This window comes from Aquila chrysaetos, chromosome 15 (assembly GCF_900496995.4).
Source record: "Aquila chrysaetos chrysaetos chromosome 15, bAquChr1.4, whole genome shotgun sequence".
Lineage (NCBI taxonomy): Eukaryota > Metazoa > Chordata > Aves > Accipitriformes > Accipitridae > Aquila > Aquila chrysaetos.
This window is the reverse complement of record NC_044018.1, coordinates 515,882-536,110: the sequence shown is the minus strand read 5'-3', so window position 1 is coordinate 536,110 and position 20,229 is coordinate 515,882. Positions and strand designations below refer to the sequence as shown.

Sequence of the window (20,229 nt, the reverse complement as noted above, 5' to 3'; positions counted from 1 at the left end):
CATTTTTTTTTCTTCCCTGCTACATAATATTTTGTGGTCACGGTACATGCAATAACGTCAGCAGAGGTTACTCTGCCCATTCAAGCAGGGTGATGTCAATGTTATTTGAAAATGTGGGGGTATAGAGGGCCTGAGGGTCTGAACAAGAAGAGAGCTGCAGAGAAAGCCATGGGCAGTGTCAGCTTCGGGGGTCTGGGTTCAGTGTGTGTCCCCAGCCCTTGACATGGAGCGAACACCTGGGTGAGAAGAGAGGGGCTTTTGTTTCCAAGAAAGGCCCTGCAGCATGGAGAAGAGCTCCAATTACTTATAGTGAATATTATAAAAGCTCTTCAGCTTGAGCCCCATGATACTTGACGTGAGGAAGCTGGGCTCAAGAGCCATCTCATGATTCTTAAGTAAAGACAAAGGGAAGCATAGTAAATGTGAATTAGACATCAAATGTGCATGGTATGCAGATGAAAAACCCATTGCCATTTCACTTTCTAATGAAGACCCCCTGCTTTTTCTTAGATGCCGTTTGACATCCTCTGGCTTGCTCTATCTCCTACAGCAAAGATGCAGAACAAAAAATGAGAGTTGTAGGCCATGTGTTCATATTTTCATTTTCGTTCTGTTTCTGCTGTATTTTCTGGAGTTAGTTATTTGGGGCATGATGAGATGTTTACTTGTCTAAATCACTTATCTAAAAACTGTTAGCTCTTTGTTCTTATATGTATACACAATCCCTTTTATTTTAATCTATTCATAGGAATATGCTACATAATAAAATGCATTAAAATCAATGTATATTTCTTGCAAAGCAGGATTTCTTAGTTTCTCAGTAAACATCTGTAGATTGTAGAAATGTAAGGCCTTCTGGGGGTCTTCAGCCCAACTTTCTGCTTGAAGCAGGACTGCTGCTGGCACTGGAGCAAGTCAGTTATGGCTTTGTGTAGGCAAGCTTTGAAAAGCTCTAAGGGTTGGAGGTCCCTTACCTCTCTGGTGACCTCCCCATGAAGAAGCTTTTCCTAACGTCCATGTTCTACAAAACCCTTTGGTCAGGGTGACATACGAGCTGGTTGTGTTCACCCTGGAGAAAAGGAGCAAAAGGGAAATCCAGCTGTAATCTTCCATCTCCTAACGGGTGACCGAGAAGAAAGCAGAGCCAGAGCCTTCCCAGAGGTGCATGGAGAAACCAAGAGGTGATGGTCACAGATTGGCCAGGGGGTTCTGGTTGGGTGTGGGAAAGAAATTCCCATGACAGTGGTTCAGCTTTGGAGCAGGCTGCCCAGAGGGTTGGTGGGATCTCCCTTTTGGGGGATTTTCAAAGATCAGCTGAAGAAGACCTTGAGCAACACTTCAAAGTTGACCTTGCTCAGTGGAGGAGGTTGGACTAGACACCCTCTGAGGCTCCTTCCAACCTGAACTTTTCAGTCCTCCTTTAAAACTCTTCTCTGTCATGGTGATTGCAGAATATTTGACAGCAGGTCACCAGAGAGGTGGGGGACCTCCAATTAAATTGCTGGGCCGAGGGAGGTGATGGTGCAACAGCATTTTGTATACGTGCTAAAAGCTATTACGGTCACTGCTTCCTGTACCTCCGTTGAACTGGGTTTGATGCACAGGCCAGAGCTCTGCTTCTTTTCTTCAGGAAATCTTAAGGGTTTTTTAGGTTAAACCTCAGAACTCTTGTATACAAGACTTGATAAGCTGGGGCCAATAAATAGAAGTCAGCTCCCAAACATTTCAGGAGCCGGGTCAGAGGTTTCCTTCATTGTTTTTCTAAATTGAAATCCATCTTCTGTGTCCTCCCTGGTGCAGTTTCCAGGAAGAACATGCAGTAACTCCCAGGATTTTGTAAGGCTGCAACTCCAACAGAGTCAGAGAGGAGTTTACAAACCTATTCAAATCTGTCTCTGCTCTGTTTACAAAAGGCATCCCAGAGTTTCCCATCTAGTGAGTTCTGCAGCGGTGGCCATGGAGGAGCAGAGCCATGCACACTCCTCAGTAAACCCGTCTTCATATCAAGGCAAGCTGCAGAAGCACTTGCCTGTGCTGGGGAACAGAGATGCTGAAACAACAGCCCCAGCACAGGCTCACTTAGAAACATCGAATCATAGAATGGTTTGGGTTGGAAGGGACCTTAAAGGTCATCTAGTCCAAACCCCTGCCATGAGCAGGGACATCTTCAACCAGGTCAGGTTGCTCAGAGCCCCGTCCAACCTGACCTTGAATGGTTCCAGGGATGGGGCATCGACCACCTCTCTAGGCAACCTGGGCCAGTGTCTCACCACCCCCAGCATAAACAATTTCTTCCTTATATCTAGTCTGATTCTAACCTCCTTTAGTTTAAAACCATTACCCCATGTCCTATTGCTACAGGCCCTGCTAAAAAGTCTGTCCCCATCTTTCTTATAAGCCCCCTTTAAGTATTGAAAGGCTGCTGTAAGGTCTCCCCGGAGCTTTCTCTTCTCCAGGCTGAACAACCCCAACTCTCTCAGCCTTTCCTCATAGAAGAGGGCATTCCAGCCCTCTGATCATTTTTGTGTCCCTCCTCTGGACCCTCTCCAACAGGTCCATGTCTGTCCCGTGCTGAACACCCCAGAGCTGGACGCAGGACTCCAGGTGGGGTCTCACCCGATCAGAGCAGAGGGGCAGAATCCCCTCCCTCGACCTCCTGGCCATGCTGCTTTGGATGCAGCCCAGGACATAGTTGGCTTTCTGGGCTGCAAGTGCACATTGCCTGCTCATGTCCAGCTTTTCATCCACCAGCACCTGCAAGTCCTTCTCTGCAGGGCTGCTTTCGATCCCTTCATCCCCCAGCCTGTGTATCTGTGTTTGGGATTGCCCCAACCCAGGGGTAGGACCTTGCACTTGGCCTTGTTCAACTTCATGTTGAACTTCAACAGCTTCAAAAACCATGGGAACAACCTCAACTCCAGTATTTATTGGACCTTGCCTCATTCCTTCCTTCACTCCCTTTGCCTTCAGCCGTTGGAGAAGGAAGGTTGCAAGAGTGATTTATTGAACCCGCCTCAGTGATGCCTTGGCAGCCATCCCACAGCGTACCCATTAACGGTCGCGTGCTGCCTCCGGGCTGTCCCGGTTCACTTCCCACGTCTGCAGAGGCACAGCTACACCAGCCGTGTCCTCCCACGGCTTCCTCTGCCCCGAGCCCTAGCGCCCGTGGGTCGTGTGGTGTCTGCCTTTGCTGGCAGGGCTCTGTGCTGCTCCCTTGCCGTCCGCCCCAGGTGCCTTTCTTGCTTTCTCAGTAGATAAAGTGCTTTCTAGGACAGGGCTGGTTTCATGCTGTGCAGCGTGAGCCCAGCTGTTGCTGAGGCTCGTTGTCACCATTGGTGTCCTTGGCTTTTACTCGTGTCCTCAAGCATCCTCCTTTGAGTCAACCTCTGAGTTCCTTGTGGCTGTAGATGCCATCGGGGTCCCACAGGCAACACGCTGCCTGAGAGCCATGGGCTGAGGGGCGGTACAAATAATGTGAATGGTTAGGAAACGCCAACTCATACGTTCTTATTTCTGCTTTCTGTATGTATGTGCATCACGGTCAGAGGTCATATACCATTTTTCCACATGCATCATTTTTCCACAGGACTCATCATTCAGTACAGGGGGAAAACACAAGCATGTTAATACTACATGGCTATATAAAGTACAAGAAGAGAGATCAATATGTAAAATAGATATATTTTATTTTATTTTATTTTATTTTATTTTATTTTATTTTATTTTATTTTATTATCTGGAATTAGAGAAGAACAAGTATTACCAGGTGCTAGAGAACCACATGCAGCCCTGGCCCAGAAAAGCACCCATTCACTCTCCTGTGGATATTTGTTTATGTGTATGTTTGTGCTGGGCTCCAGCCACTGGAGACAACAGTGTTTTGTGCTTCAGCATCACCCACAGAGTGTGTTCAGAAAGTCTTTCTTACCCAAAGTATGTCAGTAGTGAACACCCCACACACACCCCTGAGGTTGTTGCTGAGGTTGAACTGACTTCTGCTGACTTGTAATTTGGTGAATGCATCATTACATTTGCTTTGGACTCAATCTTTCTTCCTTTCCTTCCCAAAGCTTCTGTCCATTGCGCTCATGATGCCAGTGCTACTTCTGGGTTTTAAGTTCTGCAGTGATGGTTGCTACATTTCTTCATGCCTGGTTCCTGTAGTGGCCTGGGAAAGCTCCATCGATGCTCAGGCTATGTCAGGTTCAAGCCATGAAAAATGCGGCCGTCTGATGGGAACTGTGGCCTCAGAGAGATCTCCAAAGAAATCATCCATAATTGATCAGATTCTTTCTTTCCTCCTAGAGACATAAACTTGGAGGGCTTTGTAACAGCCCCTGCAAGGTTGCACATGCCGTGCACATGCAGGTATAGCTCAGACCACGGCATTTCCCAGCTGCCTTTTGGTCAATGCTGCATAAGAAGGTTTAGTGTCAGTGTTGGCCAGGAGTTGTTTTTTCACTCATCTTCTAGATCAGGAGTGAGAGCCGCACCCCTCCTTGGCTAGGAAGTCCATCCCAGGTTGACCCAGGAGTTTTTTCTTGCTTTTGCTTTTCCACTTCTCTCCCCCATCCCACTGGTGGGGAGCGCACAAGCGGCTGGTGGGTGCTTAGTTGCTGTCTGGGGCCAACCCACCAGTGCAGCTACTGGAGCCGTTGGGGTCCCAGCGCAGCTTCGGGAGCCAGTGGGATCCCAGTGCAGCAAGAGGAGCCCGTGGGGATCCCAGTGCAGCTCTGGGAGCACCAGCAGCCTGGGAACTGCAGCCCTGTGGTCCTGAGCAGCAGCCGTGTTTCCAGCAGGCAGGCTGGGACAGTGCATGTTTCTTGTGAAGGTGATTTTCAAGTCTTCACTGAACCGAAAACTTTCAGATCCTCCTTCGACTACTGAGTGCTGTGGGGTGCATCACGTAGAGTCACTGAGCACGGGAGCGTGAGCATGCATGAGGACAGGAGCAGCAGGGAAATGCAGCTCTGCCCTGTAACTGCTCCCCATGGAAATATGTTGTCTGTGTGTGACCTCACAAGCTGTTCTCAAAATCACTACGGTTTCCAGGAACCGCGTCATCACGCAGATGAGGGACATTCCCAGCCCCCCTGCTCCGGTGGCTGCAGTATGCAAATCAGCAGGGCCCATCTGCATGCCCAGGGGTTAAAAAAAATTAAAAAAAAATAATTAGAGTGCTTGGGCACTTACTCTAAGAATATAAATGTAGACAGCATGTCTCACGGTTAAATGACGGTGAAAAAAAGATTTCCCTCTCCCAAGGGCCGAAGTCTACGTGTGCGTGGGGTGCTGCTCTCCCGGCTGTTACTGCCAGCCCATCAGCGTGGGTGTTTCTGGGGCTCAGGGTCTCCCCTTGGTCCAAGGAGGAGCATATCTGCAAAAACCACCGTGGGCCAGATGTGGAGATGGGTGGGACGGGTCGAGTTTGCCGCACAGGGTAAAATCTGTCCCCTCGCAGCTTCGGCAAATGTGTTTTGGGGAAAGGAGGTCAGCGGTGAGGTCTTACTCCATTAATTGAACTCATTGCTTTTCGAACTAACAAAATCTCTAGGTGGCTTTTCATTTGTAATCCCTTTCACACCTGCCACCCTCAGCAGGTCTCAGGTGGTGAACAGGAACACGTGCCGAGGTCCCGCAACGCGAGGTGCAACCTGGGGAACAAACTTCAAAACATCAAATATTCCCACACCCTCCTCTGGCTCCCTCCTGGGGAACAGGGAGCTCCGGCTCACCGGCCGCTGCCTCCGATGTGGGTGTCAGCGCTGGGTTGCCTCCTGGTTTTCAGTCTTAATTTACGCCTGGGCTGTTTTTCCTCATCTGAGTGGCTGCCGAGGCTGACGCTCGGTCTGTGAGGAGGAGAGGGAATGAGCCGGTTCCTCCGAACCAAAGCCCTGGGATGGGTGAACGCTGCCGCTTCCACCCTGCCACATCCCACGTGCTGGACTGGGAGTGCCGAGCGGTGGGCAGGCATCTTGCCACAAATTTATGCAAATTCAGACACTCCTGCCTGTTTCTGTGCATTTTCAGGTTGTTTTTTAAGGTTTTATTTGAGGTTTTAGTGTGGGGAAGTGAAGTTGCTGGTGTGGCATGTGCATTTTCTAATGATTTTACCTTTGAAAGACATCATTTCCCCCCTGCAGCCCTCTCCTCTGCACACACCCGTGTCACAAGAACATTTTACTCACTTCTTTTCATCCCCCTATTATTAATACAGTTTCAAAATGACAATTTTACACATGACTAGATTTTCATGTTAATAAGAATATCAACTTTGGGCTGGCAGGGATTAGCCGGAGCTGCAGTCATCCCCATGCGGTCCCAAGCAGCATCCCATTCCTGGGTGCTCCCATGGGAAGCAGGACCTTGCAGCAGGGCAGCGCTCAACATGAGCACGGGTAAAACATGCCGGCGACGGATGCCGTGCCCCGTGGCAGCGCGAGGACCGGCTGTGCGGGGTGCTGGCGGTGTCACCGGTGTGTGGGGTGCTGGCGGTGTCACCGTGCCGCATCGCCGCTGTGCCGGCCGGGTTGCCCCGGTAACTGATGCACGTCAAAGGGAGCAAACGATGAACAGGCTTAAAAAAAGGGCGACAAATCAAATGGCACAAACAAACCAGGTATTTGCTCAGAGCGGTTGTACGGTTTTAATGCCCTTAGTGTGTAATTATTTATGAGTAGCTTTCCTTTAATCAACAGCAGCATAGGGACCGTGCTTAAATATAAATACAGTCACAGATCATAAACCCTTGTTAGCAAAGCCAGACAAAACTGATCACTAATAACTTTGCAGTTGAGCAAGAGGGTTCAGAGGTTGTTGACAGACACGAGTGGCTGCAGAGAACAACCAGATTATTAACAATAAAGTAATACTGTGCACATTCAAAGCTCTCATAAGTAATGGCTGATGCTCCGGGGCAGTGTGACGTCTTTGCCTCCTGGGCAGTGAGGATGGATGCTGGGGGAGCAAGCGACTGCCAGGGACGGGGGGCCTGGCCGGGCTGCACAGACCTGCATGAACAGCCGGAGGAGAGAGATGGGGAACCGAGCTCTCTGCAAATGTCCTTAAATACCCAGAGAGGTGCATCGCTTGGTGAATGCCTCCTTGCTCTCTCTCCTGCTGGCACCACATGCCGAGTACTTAAGTGAGATTATTTTTTTGAAAACACGGAGCCAGTAAGTGCATGTAGTCTCCTGTATTTATCTCGTCCTCATACGTTTGTCAGTCCCTCTCCTTTCTGGGCTCATTGCTCCAGTGCCTAACCTCAGGTTGTGGTCCGGCGGCTTTGCTGGGGCAGCATCTTCTTTGAAGCCAGTGGGAGTTTTGCCCGAGTGAGTATTGCAACAGTTTTCTCTGAGCCTTCGAACCACAGGGAAAAAGTTATTCTCTGTTTATTTGTGATTTGCTATGAAATTCAGCAGCGTTTGCGTACATAGGCAGTACCTGAAAGACCCTTGGGACTGTCACTCGCCATCCATGCAGGGCTGTAGGGGAGCACCAGAAGCCTTCAAGGAAGGCACCAGCACCCACAATGCGAAGCTGCTCGCAAGGCTCTTGGAGTGGCACGACAGAGACAGGGCGGGTTTGGCTGGAGAAAATGTAAAATAAAGATTTAAAATCACTATTTTAGTAATAAGTAGAAATATGTAAGACATATAAAAATAAATCTAAAAAGGGGATGGACCTTCTGCAGAGCCTCAGTGGCACTGCGGAGCTCTGGGGGTTTCCTCACTGCTGCCTGTGGGAAGGATAAGCAGATGCCAAGCAGTTGATGGGTCCTTCTGGAGCACATGGCTGGGAAGGTCACTCCATGCCTTTCTGGGGTTTTTTCCAACCTGACCTTTGACCAGTGACACGGTAAGCCTGTGGTGCGGAGGCCACAGGTCAGATCCTGCACCGGAGGCAGCATGGCTGCGAGCACCACGTGCAGCACAACCTTGGGTGCTGCAGGCCGATGCGTGATGCGTTGCGCCCGGCGTGCCACCACCGCGGGGTCCTCCCACAATATCTACCGATCATGCATCACATCATTACTCAAATTGAGAGTGTTTTGGTGAAGCGTCTTTCCCTATGTTGGTTTTTTTTTTTAACAGAATTATTTTTAGACATTGACCCAAAAAAAAGTTAAAAATTTGGAAACTGTGTCTCGTGTCTCCCGTGCAGGCGCAAGCAGCAGGCTCAGCACACTCCTCGCCCACCCACGGAGCCAGCCGCCCCATGCCCATGCCCGTCAGATCCACCTCCGCCGGCTCTACCCCAACTCACGTCCCGCAGGACTCGCTTGCAGGTGTCGGGGGAGATGTGCAGGAAGCTTTCACACAAGGTGAATATCACATAGAGCAGAACCACATCTGGTCTTCATCCTGTAAAAGAGTGTGTATTCAGACTAGATATAAGGAAGAAATTGTTTACGCTGAGGGTGGTGAGACACTGGCCCAGGTTGCCCAGAGAGGTGGTCGATGCCCCAGCCCTGGAACCATTCAAGGTCAGGTTGGACCAGGCTCTGAGCAACCTGATCTGGTTGAAGATGTCCCTGCCCATGGCAGGGGGGTTAGAACTAGGTGATCTTTAAGGTCCCTTCCAACCCAAACTGTTCGATGATTCGATGATTCTGTGTATACAACAAAAGCGTAACTCACCAATGTTGAGACAATAATTACGAATCCCTTTCCTGTGCTCTAGACCAAAGAGATTGGGGGCACATTTTTTATCTTTATAACTTGATGAAATTATTTCTGTGATGGTGATCTTCCCTCCGGGGAAGGGATCTTCCATCCCAGAAAGTTACGCCCACAAGTATTTTAACAGTTAGATATTAAAACTGGTCATATTTACAAATCTGGTGGCTGAACTGTGCTATGATTTGCAAGAGGAAAAAAACAGTTTAATGACAAAAAGCAAGAAAACAAGCAGGCCTCTTATCCAGAGTATTTAGCTAATAGCTACTCGCCTCTCTGCTGCTTATGAGGCAGAAAGGAAGCTGAAATTTTGCAGCACAGCTCAAGGCTGTTCCTAACGGAGCGGTTGGCTGGCGTGCACATCTGCAGAATGGCTCGCTTGCTCTGCTGGAGACACAGACGTGCAGCAGCCCTCTGGGGACAAGAAGAAAAAAGTGCTAAACATGAGAAATGGAGAGGAGAGGAGAGGAGAGGAGAGAAGAGGAGAGGAGAGGAGAGGAGAGGAGAGAAGAGGAGAGGAGAGAAGAGAAGAGGAGAGAAGAGAAGAGAAGAGAAGAGAAGAGAAGAGAAGAGAAGAGAAGAGAAGAGAAGAGAAGAGAAGAGAGAAGAGAGGAAGACCATAATGAAGAAGCAGAAAGACAGATAGGACAATGAACTTTTTCTTGCTCCAACGCTCGGAGCTCCTTCTTTTGCACCTTTTCTACATGTTACTCCCCTCTGTGTTTGAAAAAAATATGACTTTCTGGCCTAAACTCATTGCTGCCAACTGCTCTGTAAGTAGACATAAGAAGTGCTGGATTATCAGGTAGTTTGAGCTGTATTCCTGTCTGACCACCTTGTCCTTCAGTTCTTTGCTAAAACCAGTGTGGCTGGATCAAATGGGTAAGCTGTCCATTTGTGAATAATACAGCTTATCGTGCTTTGTAGAAAATCAGGGCAGCAGTTGACATACATATTTTTATTCCCCAACTTCTGTAGGTAGTGTGAGTTTATACTTAGCTGCTGTTGCTTTTTAAAAAGAAAAAAAAGTTTTACAGTCACGCGTTTCAAAAAAGTCAAACTTTTCCATGTCAAAGCCATTGTTGGCTCAAGAAGGGCTCCAAAATTGGAAAACCAGATGAAATGGAAACTTGTTCAGCCCAATGCAGACCACTGCCTCTTCCTCAAATACCAAAGAGGCTTTACTATCTGGCGATGTTGGAAGGCAGCAAGCAAAGACATGACTGTCAGTCTGCTGTCAAGAATCTTGGCAAATATTTTTTTTACCTTCAGGGACCATCTCACTGCAAAGGAGGGGGAAATTAGTTATTCTTCAGTCCTACCTCCTTCAGCTCTGCTCATGGTGAAGGAAGCCATTCCCAGTAGGAACGGGTGCCCATACTCTGTATTTCTCAGGAGTGGTGTCACTTGGGTTTTACGCGTTCTTTTCTTCTCTTTTGCCCATATTGGTCCAGAACTCTTCATCTTTAGTACTCCAGAAGCATTCCGGGATGTAGAGCTATGAGAAAAACAGCAGCAGGACCTGGTCTCCCCAGGTACCTTTGACAGACAGAGGTTGTTTCTGAACACGATCCGCGTTTCTGGAGGTGGACATCCAGTCGTATTTTATATTCTTCTCATTGACAATAAAAGAAAGAAGGACAGAAAATCCACCTCTCCCTAATACACTGGCAAGGACTTCACCTGTTTGCGGGCAGAGACAACCGGTGGGCAGCAACTCTTCATACGGACCTCTTGGTACTCCGTGGGAAATCCCACCGGGTATTGGACATCTTAGAGCCCGTAGTGCCGGGGTGCTGCAGCCTCTCTTGTGTACTGGTCCTTTGCAGTAAACAAGAGCCCTCATCTTGTTGCAGAGGCCGGGTTGTTTATTTCTTTAAAAGATGACAGGTTGTATCATATGGAGTCACAAAACTGGAGGTGTTGTTTTCTCATTCTGGGTAGGGAAAATCGTGAATATCAGTGTCAAATACCTTTGTCAGATGGATGGTCTCCTTTTCAAAACAAAGAGAACATGAAAACAAACTTCCCAGAACTGAAGATATACCTCAAAACCAAACAGATTTTAAATAACAATTTGCATTTATCAGCTTCTCATTACACATATCCTTCCAGAACGATGTTCTTCCTTGCCTAAATGAGCTGCTGCCAGAAGGAGGTGAGGAAAGAGACTACAAAATGGTAGCAGAGGAGCAGGAAGTATCAGTGAATACTTTTAATTGGTATTTGATGCCTGGAGCGCTACCGCAAGGACTGCAAGCCCATAGCCCCCAGCATACTCAGTAGAGGGAAAGGCTGTTACTTGTTCTCCAGAACTTCAGCCGGTGAACGGGTTAGGTGAAGGAGGACATCCAGTCTGAAAACACCAAGTATCTACAACTCCTCTGTGAGAAGGATATGTCTTTTTCCGATCCCATCGGTAGGAACAAGCTCCTCATCTCTCTAAACACTTCCAGAAACGACAGCAGAAGCAGGCATTTCCAGGGAGGCAAGATGCCAAATACCAGAGGCACAACACTCCATCTGTTGCTGTGGGTGGTCCAGTCGCCTCCTCTTCATCTCTACAACAAGTTTGATGGTACAGCCGAGAGCTCTCAACTGATTTCTTTGGCAGCTGCCTCTCCTTCCCCCCTTTGCAGATTGGCTTTCTTTTTCCAGGCTGCGTAAAGTGGAACAGCAGCGCAATGAGTCCTACCAGTTACTGGGAAAATCTGCTCTATCTGCTTCATCATTTTCCCCTTTCCTTTTTTAATTAGGAGAGCACAAAGACATGAAATTATCTCCTTTCTGCTGCTAGGAGTAATGAACACATGATTACAGTAGTACATTAACTGTCCTACTTGATTTTTTTTCATTTTACAGTATTGCTTTGGCATCCAAATTTGCTCTCTTATCTATCTGCTTATTTCTTTGGAGATACAGGCAAAAGCCATGACAAAGCAAACTTCTCTCTGCACGGTTTACAATCACCAGAGCTGTCTTCCTCAAACTCCTGGCTCCGGTAGAAGCTGATGTAATTAATCAAGGGCTTATTCATGCCTTTTACCTGAATGACTGGTTCATAAGGCGATAGTCTTCGTCAGGACCTGTTGATATTGCCCAAAGTGAAAACTTGTTTTTTTCTAGGTTTTTAACACCTGACAGCAATATATGTTGCAATGAACCAGGTGTTGTATAAAACTATTCAGGGCTGGGCTAAGGATTTGTACAGCAGCCACATGACAACAGCTAGGTGTCAGTGGGGGTGACAACTCCCCAGAAGCAAAAAATCTATAGGCAATGCCTGCAGTACACTTATTTTATGGGCGTTTTTTAACAAAACATTTAAATTATTTTTGCTAACTTTTGCGTATCCACCAGATTCTTGTAAAGTGTCACAGTGGGAGAGAGGAGGAAAAGGGAGTTAAGATCTCGGTGCTGTTTCACCTCTTGCTGCTGTGACCTGGGAGCGGGCAGGGATGTCAGTGCCTTGTCTTTCCTCCCAGGGCACAAGTCTTCTGCGAGCTTCCCCATCAGTGCGGGAAGGTCTAGAGAAGGAAACCTTTAAAGAATTGAATCCCAGTGATTTTTAACAAAATAGTCTTAAGATTAGGTAAGTTTCTTCCATAGGTGATCTCTTGATCTTCCACTTGGCCAAAGACAGAGAACGCAGTAATACAGTATTAGAATAAAATGCCCGGATGGTATTCCGGTTGAAATAGTCAGATACAGAGGCCACCATCTAATTAGAAAACTAATGCTGCTGTTTATCATCTTGAAAGAGAAGAAAACAGTCCCTCAGGATTTCTTAGATGCAAATACAATCCACCGCTGGCAACAGAAAGGTGGAAGTTCCTCTCATGATAACCACAGTGGTGGCTTATTCAACTACTGGAAAAACCCTTGCAAGAAAAGAATGGTCAACAGACTCTGTAATAAATTTCCTGGAATGATCCTTCCGGAAAGGCAATCTACACAATTAGTGCTATCAAGGCAACTGGAGAACACAGGAAACAGGATAAAATTTCTATGTTTTCACATAATAAAATAACTGAATGCCACCAGCCAGGAGGGCTTCAGGTGGCTTCTGCACGTACATGTCCAGACGTGCTCATTAACATTATTCATCTGTTTCATGGGGGAGACAGGCTGGAATTTTACAACCTTTCACGCCCAAAAGTAACACCGGGCAGGGTGGTGGCCGTGCTTCACTGTCACATGCAGTGACAGGACTCGGGACATCTAGAGGCCTGGATAAAGTGGCCTCTGTATGCAGAGGAGTCCCCTAAGTCAGAGGTCCTAGACTTGTTGGCCTAGATCTGCCTTTTTCCCGGGAATCGCACACTGTTTGTACGTGCACAGGAACACCCAGTGCCTTGTTGCTGCCTTGGGCATGATGCTGGTCAGCTGGCAACCTAACCTGGAGGAAAAAAATGCTGATGGAAAGCACGTCAGCTCAGTAGCATGCTCTGGCAGCGCTCAAACAGCACCAAAATCCATAGGCAAAATGTAGGAGCAGGCACTCTGACAGCACCCCAGCCAAGGACAGAGTAAAAGCCAGCACAGCATTTGGGAGATTAAAGCAGCACGTCTGGAATGAAAGAGACACCCGACTTCAAACAAAAGTAAACGTGTAATGTACAGTTGTCGTTACTGCAGTTCAGTACAGCTGCAAAATGTCACATCAAATGTCTCCGGCAATTCCACGTGTTGTCTTCATGCCCTCGCTGGAGTAAATGGCAGGATGGGATCCCAAATGCTGAGATCTTAGAGCACTGTCAGACGCTCAGCATCAAAGCGATGCTCCTGGCGGCTATGCTGGTGCGGACGTCTGGTGCCTGTGTGGGATAACAGACCGCCTAAAGCCATTTTCTGTGAGCAGTTAAAGCACAGGGACGGCTGAGCTGGGGCCAATGAACCTTACAGGGACCTGCTCCCAGCAAAGCTTCAGCTCGGGGCCATTGGCTCCGCAACCTGAGAAACTGCAGCTACAGACCACCTGCCAGGGCAGAAAACGTGACCCCGCGCCATCAAAGCCTCCAAATAAAACCGAAACAGTGCAGCGCGAAAAGGTGCCGGAGGAAAGGGGGCTTGGCAAGGACGGGGAGTCACGTCCTCAGCATCTGCAGGCGCTGGAGCGCCGCAGAATTGGGCTGTGGTCGGCAGGATAGATGCTCTGCCGCGAGAATATGGCTGGCTCTGCCGGAGGGACTGGCACGGGGAACCAGAATAGATGGCGAAGGAGATCGTTATCTTCCCAGCGTCAGCAAGAGGCAATAAGCATTATCCCCGACACGCAGCAGCTCCTGCTGCCCTCACTCATCTCTCTTATGGGCAGCAGCCGGTTTGACGGTTCCTTTGCAGATTGTGGCCCCTCGCTGGCCCCAGTCGTTCCGACGGAGCCGTGGCAGATGTTCAGGTCGCTGATGGGGTGAGCGGGTCCCTCGAGCAGAGGCTCGCACAAGACAAGTGTGCAGACTGGAACTGGGCAATGTCATGTGGGTGACAGCAAGGTGCCATGCCCCCTGGCTGTGTGGCACACCGAGGAAGAGGATTGCTTCCTCCAGTGACGCAAGAGGAGAGCTCTGCAGAGGGCGAGAATTCAGTTATCTTTTATTCCGCTCAAACCTGAGCAATATCGATTGCAACAGAGAAGCCAGCAGCGATAACGACTCTGCACAAACAAAAAGTGTGGATCAGCTGTGCCACAGCCAGCGCCCGGCGACTCCTGTCATGGAGAGAGAAGCGTCTGCCCTTGAGCTGCCGTACGAGCGCTGTCCTTGTCAAGGAGAAGAGCGGTGTGATAGCTAATTAGCCAAACAGGCAATCAGGCAGCCGAGCAGAACTGGGCTGTTCCAGAGCAAATCACCATCTCTTGCTAAGCCGAGCTGCTTTGATGGGGCCCCGCCGTACGCTGGGGCGTCCAAACTCTGTCCCGAGATGGGGACGCTGGTGGGGACCGGTGAGGGACGCGTGGCCGAGCATCGCGGCGCGAGGAGGTTGGGCAGTGGCAGTGCGGCACGTGCAATTCCTGCTGTTTGTGTGTCTGCTCTGCTCCCAGGTACGAGGAGGAACCTCCGCAACGACCTGCTGGTAGCAGCCGATTCCATCACCAACACCATGTCATCGCTGGTGAAGGAACTTCATTCAGGTAAGAGTTAATGTAGCGGCACATCGCGCAGCAGAAAAAGGAGAGCTTGAAGCCACAAGTTGGAGATTTGTCTTTAGGTTTATATTTTATAAAAACTACTTAAAGCGTAATGTGAGATTATGTGTTCATTTTTTCAATGATAAAATGAAAAATAATCTTTATAGCTAACATCATTGAGAACTCCAAATACCTCCTGAACAGGCTTTCCATTGATTTTTATCACTGATAGTTAAGGCAATACTCTGCAGATACAAAGCTGGCTGATAGCACCGTTTGGTGATTCATGAAGCAGACTCACATCTAGCTCCCGCACTCCTGCTCATATTGATCATGCATATATAACAGCATTAAGCAGCTTTTCCAGAGTACCCTGCAGGCATGTCCTGGACCTCTTACGAGGCAGGAGAAGTGCCACTTCCCAGTCCCACTTCTGGAAGTCAGAGCTCCTTAACAACACAAGCCAGCAAGTCAGAAGCCAGGGCAGATGTGTGAGTGAGTCTCCCCAAAGTATTGCTTAGTGACAGCGATACTTGAGCAGCAGGTGAGACTCCTCTGCCATGAATCCCTGTTAGATGCCATAATCACAAACATATAGTAAATGTACTTGAGGCCAATTGCAACAAAGGATTAAACAGCGATGTGGAAGAAGATAATTATTCCCTTCGTGCCTTTTTACTGGGCCAGTGGAAGTAAACACCCTGATGGGACTGGAGCAGCTTCTGCTATAGTCCAGGGATGCATCCTGTGGCTCTCAAGCTTTGTCAGCGATGGAATATATGATCATTTAGGATTCCAGCACCTTGTTTGTGGGCTGCCTTCTCTTAAGAAAAAAGTAAAGCATTCTGTGTTCAGACTGAACCTCATGGTTTCTGTTTCGTACCTCCCCCAACCCCTTGCTGTATCTCATAATCCCCACATAAACTTATCAAACTCCATGTTAAAACCAGTTAGGCTTTTTGTTCCCACTGCCCTTAATGGAGAAGTCACAGTTATAAACCGGGTTGATATTTTACTGCTAAGCAGTAAATTCACCCAGTCTAAACCCTGTGTCTTGGCTGCAAAGGCAGCTGTGAGTTAATAAAGTCTTTCATGTATGACAGCAGCACCGCTGGTGCCATTGCAGTGAAGGGCCGTGTGTTTCTTCAATAAATCACCATGCTCGAGACGCACAGCTCTCTTCCTGCTAGGCTGAAACCCAGTGAACAAACCCTCTGCCCAAAACAGATGTCTGCAGTAATTTATTTTTTGCTTTTAATAGAGGAGCGCGTTTGCAGCGGTACGGCTGAGCTCAGGGTCTGGTCCGGGGTGGCTGCTGGCAGAGCTGAAGCGTCGGCTGGACCTGCGGTTCTCCTGCCCTCCTCTGAGATCCCCGAGAGTTTGGCAAATGCAAACAGCCCGGGTTTGCGCTATTGACAGCCCTTTCAGGCTTGTCGGGGATCGTGCAAAGCAGTTATGGTTCACAAGGGAGTGAAAATGGAATTAATTACAGTCTCCTACTTGAGGATATGCAGATACTAAAGAAGGCTCCCTTGAAAGTATCTGAAATCATTTCATTTGTGTAAATTAGGAAAAGCATGAGTTATCCTCAGCTGATGAGAGTCAGTGGGATTTAACACATATTGTCCTGGAGGTACGCTGTGAGAATAGACACCTCCTCCAGCCCCAGGCTCGCCCAATATAGCTGCAGGCATTGTGTTTTGAGTGTTTTGTGAGACACGGGTGCATACACCACCCACACCTCTGTTTGCCTCTCCGTACCTTTGCACAAGCTCAGAAAACAAATTCCTTTGGAAAGGAAACACTGCTTGCGTTACCCCTTCCTAGATGGGCTTCCAGAGATGCTCTGGCCATCCCCCTTCTCCTGCGCCAATAGTCGAATGCTCCTGGTGCTGCAGAGGGAACACTTGACGTCATTTTTACTCCCAACTGAGCTTAAAAAGACACCCACCGCTGGTCTCCAGGGACTAGGCACGATGCTGCTGGAGGTGGCTCGGCCCCTGCCCTGCAAAGCTGCCCAACAGGAGCCAGGTTCAGGATGCAAGATCGGCTGCCGAGCTCCAGGTCATGTCTCTTGTTATTAAAAATGTGTTTGGTTTTGTCAGTGATGTCTTCTGCATTCACATTAAGGACTTATTGGTAGCCATCGCTGAGTAGGCAGAGACTGTGTGACTCCCAGGTGTCTCATCGGTCCTGCTGTCAAAGCAACAAAGAGAGCAAATGCGTATAAGAACCTGTTTGATCAGATCAATTCAGAATGCTTCAGTTTTTCAAATTGTGCTTTTCATTGCAGGGTTTTCTCCCTTTCTTTGCTCTCAGCAGCATGTGAAGTAGGCAGAAGTGATATCACTGCTCATAATAACTATTACCTGTTTACACAGGTCTCACTGAAATGTTGCGCAGAGAGATATGAGCCACCATCTGCAGAAGAATGTGACCTTCTGCTCCCGCTCTCTGCTACATAAATACGAGCCTGGCCATAAACTCTCTTCAACTTAGCCGGAGTTAAATATAATGAACCACCAGCTCTCAGACATAATGAGCGCCTGTCTCTGGGGTCACAGCCTGTCACCAGTTACATGGCTTTGCCCCAGTGTGAGCGTCGGCGTCCCTGAACACCTTGCATGGGCAAACACTGCAACGCCAGGAGGGACCCTCCAAGGTTTTCACCTCACTGTAAACCGTTTTCATTTTTCTTCCTTAGGTTTGACCTCAGCATAAAAGTCGTGACTTCCTTCCCACTGTGTACATTGTGCAGTTCTGTTTCTTACAGTGCTAAAGTAAGAGTGCACAAGGGACTTTGGTCCCAGTACTACCCGGGCCAGGTAGTAGTCCACTCTTTCGGACAACGTAGACACCGCTTCCAGCTAGCATTCTACAACCTCTAATCATCCGATCAGGATGGAGCGGGGACTGTTTCGCCACCAGCAGTGAACAGGCACCATGCCATAGGAAGGATGATGATGCTTCCATCCAGGTTCTAGTTGGGAGCCTGGACACTCGTCCTCCTTCCCCTCCAATGTCCGCTATGCCTGAAAAGCCAGTTCTTCCTTGCCACAGAAAAGTTCCCCAACCATCTATTCAAAAGTTCCCCGAGCATCTATTCTCTCACCTGCTTGTCTCATGTTTGCTTTTTTTTTTTTTTCCTTTTTTTTTGAAGCAGAGGAAGAAGATGAAGAAGAAACAGAAAAAATGCAGAATGGAAAGGACCGAGGTAAGGGGACAAACTACAGTCTGTGGGCTGTAAAGCATTTTCTGCCTTGCTCCTCCACAGGAGCTGAGTTTGGCATCTCCATTTGGAGTCCCAGGAGAGGGCTGTGAATGCAGATGGCTCCGGGTGGAAGCAGCCCGCCTTGCTGCTGCTGCTGTTACGCCACCTGCAGACACGGCACAGGTTTATCTGCTCCGGTCATCACCATGCTGCTGGGTTGCTCTCTGCAACATCTGCCATGGCTTGAGATGACGTCATGGCCAGGATTTCTTCAGCGTGTGTATTCAGCTTTCAGGAATGTTTTTCTTTCAGCAAAGGTCATGCACAGAAATGTGTAAGAGGAGGAGGAGGAGTTGCTCTGAGTGCTGCGAGAACTCCAGAGGAATATATTAGAAAAAAACAAAGCGTGGGCTGGTTACCAGTGAAGTTCCTGAGCGGTGGGACCGTCATCTGCTGAACCACTGCCTCCTGTGACCTTGGCTGGACAAATGTTCAGAATTACTCTGCTGACGGTAATCCCGTGTAGGCAGTGCCATCGGCTGAACGCGGTTTCACAGGAGGTCTCTTTCATCTCTGCTATCCCTGGATTGCAGGTCTAGATACTAATCCTCCCCAGACCACATCTTCCTTTGGTGCGAATGAATCCATGACACGTGCTAGCAGAGTTATTCCCGGGGCTGGAAGTGATCATCGCAGGCGTGGAGCGCAGCCCCGAGACTTGCAAACAACCGTGCAGCGTACGGTTGAGTTGGAGGCGTCTGCAGGAGATCTGTTCCTCATGTCACACTCCACAAGTGAACACAAAAGCACCTCCCACAGCCTCCTTGGGAAGAGACCTTGCTCAGGGGTCTCTTGACTTTTGCTTTCGATGTTTTAAACAAAAGCACGAGAAACAGACTTGGACAGGTTTGAATCAGCCCAAGCATTTGTCTCACTTGAGCCAAACCTAAGTTCAGCGTCAACAAACTGGAACTTTTTATCCTTTTTTCTGTTGTATGCACATTTTCCTTCTGGCTAAGCTGAAGTGGCGGGGCTCACATTTCTCACCAAAAGAGCTCATTTTCCTGAATTTTTCTGTACAGCGAGTCCTGCAAAGCATTCAGGTGTTTGGAAATGCTCTGCTTCCTGATGGTTTGTCCATCAGTATTAGACATTATAAGTTTGTAGGAAGAAGTGCAGTAAGTTTGATTTTAGCTAAAACAGGAGTTTTCAAAGCAGAATTGCATTGGCTTTAAATCACAGGACCCTGTCTTTGCCCTAGAACATTCCTCTTCAATTAAATATTTTAGATGCTTAGCAGATGACCCTTCTGCTTTTTTCCAAATGTGCATTGTATCTTGCATGGGAAATAGGGAAAGGGGGATTTTGAAGAGTTGAAATATGATGTATGGTAGCAGAGACGTAGTAAGACAAATTCAGCTCTGTTACTCATTGCAGCAGCATTGAAGTTGGGGGGGGGGGGACGGGGACTGAGACGTGTAACCAAAAGCAGAACTTGGTCCAAAAGCCTTCATGTGGAATGTAAATATTATCTCTGCCAGAGAGTAAGTGATTTCTTAATGTCACAAAGTTAGTGAGATAAAAATCTGGCAGAAAAATCAAGGAATGATCAATACATAAACTGCAGTCCTCCTGTGGAGTGTGTACTATACGGGAGCTCCTCCAGACACCAAAGCTCGCACAGCAATGGGGAGTCCCAATGGGTTTTGTGTGGGCTACGTAGAGGATGGGCGTTACGAAAGTGCTTGCTCTCTGCCCCACGTTACCTATAGGGACCCGTGGCCGGGATGCTGCAGGCACGTGGGGTCCAATGGACCCTGTACCTACGCCGAGCGCTACCTGCCCCAACTTCGTTCTTTGCACAGTGACTCTTGTGTGCATCCCCATCTCAGCAAAGCTCTTCCGTTACTTCCTCCCATCCTGGATGGACAAGAAGAAAAATCACTTGCAGCTCATGTATTCCCCCAACTTCTGCACTGACGTAGACCAGGGAGACACCAGCCCTCGCGGGGACTCCACTGCGATGTGTTTCCTAGGGACAGCATCACCCTTGGGCTTCCTCACAAGTTTCTTTACAAAGTTATTTCATATTTCTCTGGGTCCCAATTAATCAACCTCAGAACTCACTTCCCCGCTGGAGAGGCTTATGTTCGTACACTTGATATAGCAGCGGCGTGGTACGGCTTTAGAAGGATGAAATCATTCGGGAAGAC

At 48.4% G+C, this 20,229-nt stretch overlaps 1 protein-coding gene across 8 annotated transcripts in view; it reads left to right on the top strand.

Moving 5' to 3' along the window:
• Window positions 1-20,229, top strand: part of DTNB (dystrobrevin beta) — a 214,767-nt gene that overhangs the window by 186,075 nt on the left and 8,463 nt on the right. For 7 of the 8 annotated variants that reach the window (XM_030037503.1, XM_030037509.1, XM_030037506.2 and 4 more), the window contains 3 exons: window positions 8,164-8,323; window positions 14,719-14,808; window positions 17,966-18,019. In XM_030037503.1, the coding sequence (XP_029893363.1) occupies window positions 8,164-8,323; window positions 14,719-14,808; window positions 17,966-18,019 (304 nt within the window). The remainder of the gene's footprint in view (window positions 1-8,163; window positions 8,324-14,718; window positions 14,809-17,965; window positions 18,020-20,229) is intronic. The other variant, XM_030037505.2, reaches the window with a different exon arrangement.